This window comes from Molothrus ater, chromosome 1 (genome assembly GCF_012460135.2).
Source record: "Molothrus ater isolate BHLD 08-10-18 breed brown headed cowbird chromosome 1, BPBGC_Mater_1.1, whole genome shotgun sequence".
Lineage (NCBI taxonomy): Eukaryota > Metazoa > Chordata > Aves > Passeriformes > Icteridae > Molothrus > Molothrus ater.
In genome coordinates, this window is record NC_050478.2 from 39628491 (window position 1) to 39637833 (window position 9343).

General features: G+C 39.9%; 1 protein-coding gene across 2 annotated transcripts; it reads left to right on the plus strand.

Annotated features, from left to right (window-relative positions):
* Nucleotides 1–2712: 2712 nt before the first annotated feature.
* Nucleotides 2713–8913, plus strand: OXSM (3-oxoacyl-ACP synthase, mitochondrial). Of its 2 annotated transcripts, none has more exons than XM_036379091.1 (3): nt 2713–2789; nt 4764–5769; nt 8296–8913. In XM_036379091.1, the coding sequence occupies exons 2-3, from the start codon at nt 4766–4768 to the stop codon at nt 8696–8698; spliced, it is 1407 nt and encodes a 468-aa protein (XP_036234984.1). In that variant the 5' UTR covers nt 2713–2789; nt 4764–4765; the 3' UTR covers nt 8699–8913. The 2 variants fall into 2 exon arrangements, with proteins under 2 accessions (XP_036234984.1, XP_036234983.1); XM_036379090.1 differs by lacking the exon at nt 2713–2789 and adding an exon at nt 2876–2998.
* The last annotated feature ends 430 nt before the right edge of the window (nt 8914–9343 follow it).

Here is a 9343-nt window from a genome sequence, read left to right on the forward strand (position 1 = left end):
ATACATTCTAGCAAACAAAGTCATTCATGTTCATTGTACACAAGTTACACAGTTCTCTTATTAATAAACATGATATCTTCTATTGGTTAAATGAGTCTTTCTTAAGCTTGTGAAAAACGCCAATCACTTTTTAAAATTTTAAAAGTTTATTAGTAATAAAATGGTTATAAAAATAGTAATGCAATTAGAGTAATAATAATTTGGACAATTTGAATTAGGACAATATGAGACAATAGAAACAAAGAGTTACGGACGGACATCCGTCCGGGTACCTTTTTCTGGGCAGCATAAGCCCGAAAAAGGATACACATTAACAGAGAATTAACCCTTAAAAACAATAGCCTGTTGCATATTCATACATCTCATACATGATGCATAAATTCCATTCAAATACAAGATTCTGTCTGGTCATCATCAACTTCTTCCTCATAATCCTGATGGCGTCATTCTGCCCAAGCAAGGCGGGAAGAAGTAGTTTGTTTCTTCTGATAATGGAGCAATAAATTCTCTTTCTCTGAAAGATTTAGGTGTCCTGTGACTGCTATCTCAGTGCGAGTCCTTTCTTTAGAAAAAAAAGTATCCTACATAGCATAGTTTCTATTTTAACATTTCGTTATAACCTAAAACTATATTTAACACACTACTTAAGAGAATTAATACAGCATCACTTTCTAACACAACACATATAATATTCATTTTAATATTTGTGAAAAGCCAATCATAAAATACGCATTTTTCACATGCTGATTATTCCACATGCTCATTTTTTCTCTCTAGTCGATGGTTGCAAACTCCCCCTGCCAGAATTACCTTTTATCCAGTCAGAGCTGATCCCAGCACTGCTGCTGAATTTGCTTTGCTAGTTTCTTCCTTATCTTGGGAGTTCTGCCAAATGTCCTTGTGTCCAATAAATTCCTCATTCTTTCTGCCCACTGACAGTGATACATCCTTCTTCCCAAGCTATGTAAACCTCCACCTCTTTGAGGTGTGATTTCAGTGGAACATGTGGAGCCTTAAAAAAGCATTCTGCCAACAAGCAATTTGTCTTTCTAACACCTGGACATGGCTTAGAGCTTGATTACATCTTCTTTCTGGTCAATTGGGCTTGAAAGTATACAAGGATCAAAGAACATAATTTCTTAAGACAATGTTTACCTATTCCATATTTTTGCAACACTGGGAGCCCCTTGGCAGGCAGTAACATCATTAAGGACATAAATCCCCTTTTGTACTGCCCTGGTTTGACAGTACTGAGGGTGCCACACCTCCAGGTCACCAGGGCTGCCTCAGCAGGAATGTCACTGCAGAGACTCGCCCTCGCTGCGACATCTGCCCTGCACTACTCACAGTCCGTCCCAGAGAGGCAAAAAAAACCCCTGGTCTTTTTCTAGACTTCTGGTTTGTGCTGCTACTGAAAGAGCTGTGATGAAGAACCTTGGGCACAAAGGCCTGTGGAGATTTGCTTTACTAGGAATGCAGATTTAAAGAGTTCCAAGCAAGAGAGGTCTTTAAAATTCAAGCTGCCTTCTGATTTTGTAGGTGATATTACACTGTGGCTCTGCTGCCTGCCTGTGACAGGTCACTGCTCAGCTTCTATGACTTTTTAAGATAGTGGTACATATCCCTCACAAACACTGAGATTTACCCCAGGGCAGTTCACTTTTGCTGAGAATACATTTATTTTTCTTACTAGCATAGTTAAAGTGTTACTATTTCAGCCCTCAGGAACTGGTACCACAGTAATAAAATTTTAATTTAAAATTATGCCATATTCCTTGGCTGCTACTTCAGCATTTAATTTCCTTTCCATGTGTTTCATGTAGATATGTGACTCTCAATGTTGGCTGCCTTGGGAAATACAAAGATTAACTAAATTGCTATACATGTATGCATATAAATACACCATGCATCTCAGTATGGCATTTGTAAACAATGCTTTGGAAGTGCTCATAGGCAAGCAGTGTGAAAAATTTAGAAAACCAAGTGCCAACTTCCAACAAATAATTAAGGCATTAAATGCCCAAGGATTTTATTTCTAAATTAAAACCAGACTATTCATATATATAAAAAAGTGCACATATGTTAATTTTTGTCTTTAAATATTGCACTTATCTCATTCTTGGCTTTTTTTTTTCTTTTTCCTGCAGTACATGCCTCATTACTGTGCTACAGTTTGTATTTTTAGGTAGCTGTGTTTGCAGCTAATAGACATTATTGTGTTGCATGGGGGTAAATTTATTTCAGTTTTCTTACTGCTAAGAAAAATTATATAAAATTATATAATATATACTAAAATTATATAGAGGTATAACCTAACAAGCAAACTCACACTGTAATTAATTAATGTCTCTGTTGATGGGAGTTTGACAAATATTTATGCTCTGCCATGGTAGTCTGTCCAGGATAAGGACAGACTTATTACTCACCAGAGTTTGAAGGATTTTAGTTTTTTTTTTTTTTGTTGTTTGTTTGGGGTTTTTTGGTGTTTTTTTTTTTTTTTTTTTTTTTTTCTTTTAACTCCTCCTTTGCGTGATTAGAACATGTGGCTTGGGAAGGAAATAATTTCACCGCCTTTCCTGGTTTCTGGACAATTCACACGATCGGGCTGCCCGCCCGCCCATAGCGGCGCCCGCGGGGCGGGGCCGGGCGGCAGGAAGTGCCGTGGGCCGCGCGTTTCCGCGCATCTCCTTCTTTCCCCCCGCGCCTGCGGAGTGGTGCGGCCTCGCCGCCGTCGGGAGAGCGAGGCAGAGCGAACCATCGCCGGGCGGGGGGGAGCGCGGACCGCGGAGGTACCGCTGAGGGCTGGCGGAGGGAGGCGGGGGTTTTAGCACGGACCGGGGGGGACACCGCCCCCAGCGGGGCGGGCCTGGTCGGCAATGGCGGCGCTGGGTGGTGTGGGGGAGCCTGGGGGCTGGCTCCTGGTTTACACATCAAAAGTAGTCATTGCCCTTGAAACACCGGGGGGAATTATCCTGCGCCTGGTTTTCCCGCACAGCAGGTATCGGGCGGTGTTGGGTCGGACAGAACGGCTCGGCGCCGGCTGACGGCATTTCAGTAAAGGCTGCGGGACGAGCTGCCTTACAGAGCTCTGCAGTCATATATGTGCATATGGATATATATACACTGATAACATATGTTATCTTATACGTTATTATGTATAATGTATATACATTACATTACGTGTGTAATAATATGTATAAAATACATTATCTTACACATTGTGATAATATGATATACAATATATATCATCTAGTGTATCTGTAGAACATATGTATGTTATACATTATACTCTATAATTATGCATATAGAGTCCATGACTACAAATGTGTTTTATATTGTATATTATATATACAATATTATTTATATATGTGACTTGCATTATATAATACATAATATATTATGATATATATATTTTTATACATGTATACTACCTCTTATAAAATCCAGGCTAAGTGGCATAAAAAATTGAAATGGCAAATTTGGGTCAGGATTTAAAAGAGTGTCCTTTAAAAATACTTTTTAAATAATTAAATTTAATATTTGCATAAAATAGGTATAAAATATAATATGTGATTGTTTACTATTTTTATTCCCTATCCCAAGTGTTCTTGGCCAGGCTGGATGCTGCTCTCTGCTGCCTGGTCTAGTGAAAGGTGTCTGGGCCCGTGGCAGGGATTGTTGGAATGGGATGATCTTTAAGGTCCCTTCCAACCCAGCCTTTCTGTGGTTCCATGACATTTTCTAGTAACGCTGCTGTGCACTTGTGCTGCCACAGGTCTGGGTATTTTAGCAGGAGTGCCCAGCAGCCCTTATGGTCTTCATACAGCTCTCTCCACTTTAGCAAAGAGCTGGGGATGCCAAGTTGCTCTTTGGACAAGGCAAAAAGCAGGCAACCTGTTGAAGCCTGTTTTGTAGGTGTTGGCAGAGCTGTACTGCAGCCTCTGCCCTGCTCCAGCATGTCAGATGTGTGCAATAAGACTGGCTTTGGACTATGGCACAGTACAGCACCATCACTGCTTGGCATAGTCCTCTGGTCCTTCCTCAAGTACTTGTTCTCAACAGAGGCCTTCTGACATCATTTGCTGTGCCTCTTGTGATGGGGGGTCTGGTGGTGTTGCCTTCAACAGAGGTGGTGCTGTGCTCCACATCTTGCTCAAGCTACTGGAGATACTGTCCCCTGACAGTAATAACTCAAGGCTGATTAAGGGTTGGTAGAGGTGGAAAGAGAAGGAGTCTTGTCCTAGATGTGTAATTACATTAGTAGCAGAACCAGGACAAGTTTATTGACTCCTGTTTGAGGTTTCTAGACTGTTCTGCCAGACATGAAGGTTGAGATGATGATATCCTCAGCTTGGGACATACACTTTCTGGTGAACACACACTTTTTCCCTTAGAAGAGTGAAGCTGTTAATGCTCATTGTTTCTGCCTCCAGTCAGCTGGTGGTTTCTCCAGGGGAAATTTTGCAGCAAAACCAGAGTGCTTCACAGTCTACAGTAGTGCTAAGTCATATTCATCAGCAGCTTAAGCTAGAGGAGCTCACTAGAGGTATTCCCAAAGTGAACGTTTCTTTGCCATTATCTGCCATAACTCATACTATTCCTCGTTACAGACACAGAAACTATATCCATTTCTTCAGGGTTGAAAACAGGCTGTCAAGTAAAAATCAGTTTATTAATTTAATGTTCTTGGAATGTTTTCCACATTGTCTGCTTTATTTTTATGTTTGTCTTTCCCCACCCCCTCCACTCCTCTCCATTTACAGGAATGTGCTTGATTATTGCCACCATGTTCTCACAGTGCTCGCGGGATCTGGTAAAGATTGCAAATCTTCATCTCCGGAGTCTGAGTTTAAATCTACATTTACAAAACCACAGAAGGGCTTTCAGCAAGTCACTGCCTGCATGTCGAAGGAAAGTAGTTGTTACAGGTATTGGCTTAGTGTCCCCTCTCGGTGTGGGGACTCAGTTTGTGTGGAAGCAGCTTCTGGAAGGAGGCAGTGGGATTATATCACTAGATGGGGAAGAATATGCAGGCATCCCATGTAGAGTGGCTGCGTGTGTGCCAAGGGGAAACAAGGAGGGTGAGTTCAGTGAAGAAAACTTTGTGTCGAAGTCAGAGATCAAATCCATGAGTTCTGCCACCGTGATGGCCATCGGTGCAGCAGAGCTTGCAATGAAGGACTCTGGCTGGTCTCCCCAGTCTGAACAGGAACGCTTAACGGCCGGTGTGGCAATTGGGATGGGAATGGTCCCACTGGAAGAAATTTCTGACACAGCTGCCTTATTTAAAACAAAGGGTTACAGTAAGGTCAGCCCTTTTTTTGTCCCGAAGATTTTGGTCAATATGGCAGCAGGCCATATCAGCATTAAATACCAACTGAAAGGTCCGAATCACGCTGTGTCGACTGCTTGTACCACAGGCGCACACGCAGTTGGAGACTCCTTTAGATTCATTGCTGCTGGTGATGCTGATGTCATGCTGGCTGGAGGGACTGAGGCTTGCATTAGTCCTTTGTCTTTGGCTGGATTCGCAAGAGCCCGGGCCCTCAGCACAAGTTTTAACTCGAGCCCTAAAACAGCGTGTCGACCCTTTGATTCGCAGCGGGAGGGGTTTGTAATGGGAGAGGGTGCTGCTGTGCTGGTCTTGGAAGAGCATGGACACGCCGTGCAAAGAGGTGCTAGGATCTATGCAGAAGTTTTGGGTTATGGACTGTCCGGTGATGCTTGCCACATAACAGCACCTAATCCCGAGGGAGACGGTGCATTCAGGTAAGAACTCCTATGTTGATTGTAATAGCTACTTCATATGTTAATTGTAGTGGGTACATTTGTTTCTGTCATTGTAAATTTTTCCACAGAGAAGGGATGTTCAGTCTTGAATTAATGTTCCAAAAGCTTAAAATTCTGAAAAATGAAAGAGCTTCTGGTAACATTGTGCCCCAATTCTTTTTTTTTAGTAGGAGGATGAAGGCCAGTTCTCAGTAGAATCAACCTTTTTCCATAGAGTTATGAAAGCTTTCTCTGTGTGAAAACATTTTTCCTTTGGTGCATACGCTTTTCATATAAATAAGTCTCAATGGAAACCTCTTTTTAAGATGTTTGTGGTGAGACAGAATCTTTGCAGGTTCTCCTTCACTCTTTTTCCATCGAGAAGATAGACCCCCATCCCCCTGCAAAAGCATGTTATTTGTTGCAAGAAATCTCAGGTAATGAAAGCTGTAGAGCACTTACAACATGCAAAAGCATGTTATTTGTTGCAAGAAATCTCAGGTGATGAAAGCTGTAGAGCACTTAAGAGATCTAGTTTGTTAGAATATTCAGTACTTCATTCAGATGTAGCTAAGAGTGTTGGTGAAGGAGCATAGCAGAAATACACTTTAGTACTGTTTAGGGAGGTGGTAAAGCTTCATCAGTGTTTATCTCATCAAAACCAGTTCACAAGTAGTTGATACTCATCAATTCATTATCATTGACCTAATTAAATTGTCAGCTAAATTACATGTGGAAGTTGGAGAGCTTCATGTAAGCTGAGTACTATTGCTGGCATTGGAACCTTTGCTAAAGATTTAGTTTGCTTTATTCTGAATGTATGTGAATATTTAGTACCAAAGTTCAATATATCACTGCACAAATAGATCAAACTTCTGCATGGTATTGTAAAGCTGTGTTTGCATCTTTATAAGGTTAACAGATTTTTCTAGAACTGTAAATATACTGTGTTTCCATCGATGCTCTTTGATTCATATTTAATTGTTCTGCAGACTTAGGTGTGAGATGAGTAATCAGGAGTGTCTTATCTCATATTTTCAGACTTGTTTACCCTTGAGATGATATGGCAATATATTATAATAGAATTTTTGTGTATTTTATGATTGCAGTAGCATATAAATTAAATTCACAGTAGGAAGAGTTGAAAATTAATCTGGGTATCTCCAAAATGTTGAGCATTTCCACCCTTGAGATAAGATAATGCATTTTAATACTGTCTTCAAGCCAGTAATTCGTTACTGCAGTGGTATATGGATTAAATCTGGAATGTATGTGCTTATCTCACTTTCCTATAGGAATTTTATTTGCCACATAAAAAAAATTCAGAGGACTCAGAGGAATATATTTTTTGCCATCTTCTAATAACTGCTTCTGTTGAAGGCCAATACGTATGTTGGAATAAACCAGCAGGAAAGGAGAGGCAAAGCCAGACTCAGAATTGTGGATATAAAGAATGTCCTACACAAGTAATCTGGTATCTCCTCAAGTGAATAAGTTCATTGCAGATAATGTATTTAACTAAATTAATATATCTCATAACTATCAGTAACCTCTTTTGCCTGAATATTGGCTCACTATCTAGTGACAGTGAGTGTCAGTGGCCTCCACCCTAATCTAAGCAGGATGCTTCTAAGGGTAGAAGGCTGTAGTAGAGACCTTTAAATTTGTCCAGAAGCTTGTGCTATCTGTTTCTGAGCTTCCTTTTATTTGCTTTTTCTTCATAAATTTCAAAAGAGTCAGTGGTCTTTTGCTCAGAGGTGTTTTGTTGTTATGTGCAAGGAGAGATATCTGATTGATCTTCTTTGAGGGAAATCTATGAGAAATTGCAGTGTCGAGCTGTGTAGATCCTTCCACAGTTTTCATAAAAAAACAGGTTTTAAAGAGGTAGTCACAGTGCACAAGTCATCAGGAGTCAAACTAAACATACCATGCCAGGGGTTGAAGAGTGTGACTTTCAGTAAATTTCATTTTAAAATGAAATATAGGGATTTGTGCTATCTCCTTGACATTTTCTAGTCTCTGGACAGCATGCAAAAGAAGCTCATGTGGAGGATGGCTGCAGATGTTTTCTTTCATTGCCCAGTATTTTTGTTGGGGAGTGCATCTCTAAATTTTTGTAATAATGTCAGTAGTTATTATTATTTTTGTAATAATATTGGTAGTTATTTCTCTCTCAAATGTTTTCAAATTTTACAGTGAAAAGGGTGTTTGATACATTAATGTAGTCTGTAGAGACTGATTTTCATATCTTCTTTTCTTCTTCTTTGTATTTCTCCTAGCTGTGGATTTTTTAACAGCAAGTCTGATTTTATAGTGGGCCTCATTTTTATTGTCTTCCTCTGGTACCTAATGTAGATGTTAATGTGCTTAGTTAGATGAGTTAACCTCTTGTCATTTACATCTCTGCTAAAGCAAATTTTCACACTTGATAAACATTTTAAAACAACCTCTGCTTTTTCTTTTGGTTTGTATATTTGACAGAAATACTTTGGGCAAATCAGCATTCTGTTGTCTTCCTTTCCTTAGGTGCATGTCTGCAGCAATAAAGGATTCTGGGATCAAACCTGAAGATGTAACATACGTCAATGCACATGCAACTTCTACACCTCTAGGAGATGCTGCTGAGAATCAAGCAATCAAGAGACTTTTTAAAGATCACTCACGTAATATTGCAGTTTCCTCAACAAAAGGAGCAACAGGACATCTTTTGGGGGCTGCAGGAGCCATTGAAGCAGCTTTTACTGCACTGTCCTGCTACCATGGGATTTTGCCACCTACTCTAAACTTACAGAAAACAGAGGCAGAGTTCGATCTCAATTATGTTCCATTGACAGCTCAGGAGTGGAAGACGGACAAACGGCGTATAGCTCTCACAAATTCATTTGGCTTTGGTGGCACTAATGCAACTTTGTGCTTTGCAAGTGTTTAACTTATGCTGTCAATGGTGTGAAAAAATTGCACCAATTATGATTTTCTGTACTGCTATCTCTGGTGTGTTCTGTAATATTTTCTCAGCTTTGAGAGTTGCTCATTTGATACATAAGTTGCTCATTTGATACATATTCACCCTAACATTTACACCAGTAATTCTTTTTGAAAGAGGGAACTTCTTTTATTCATTTTAATAAAAATAAAAAAGACCTATCTTTGTGTGATGAAGAAATTTTTGTTTTTGACTAGAGCAGGTGACATGGTTAAACTAAGTTAGAAAAGATTTTTCTGTGCATGTGACAAAGAAATTGTTTGGAATCTTGTGTACAAAAGAGAGGCTGGCTAACAAGCTAGGATGCCACACCTGACAAATTAACTGCATGGTAATACAAGTTATGACTGAGCTCCCCTTTGTTACCGACTCCATATAGAATAGTGCCTTTTTCCTCATGGTGAGTTGTCTCAAATATCATGGTTCTTCGGCACAAGTGATATTCAGGGGACAATAATATAGACAGACAGTCATAAGATTTCTGGCACTGGTTCATTTTCTTTTCATCTTTATTCATTTCCATTTGTTGTGTTTCCTTGTTGGCCATGAGCTAACATTGAAGGATGCATACAGCATGGCCTGTACATCTTC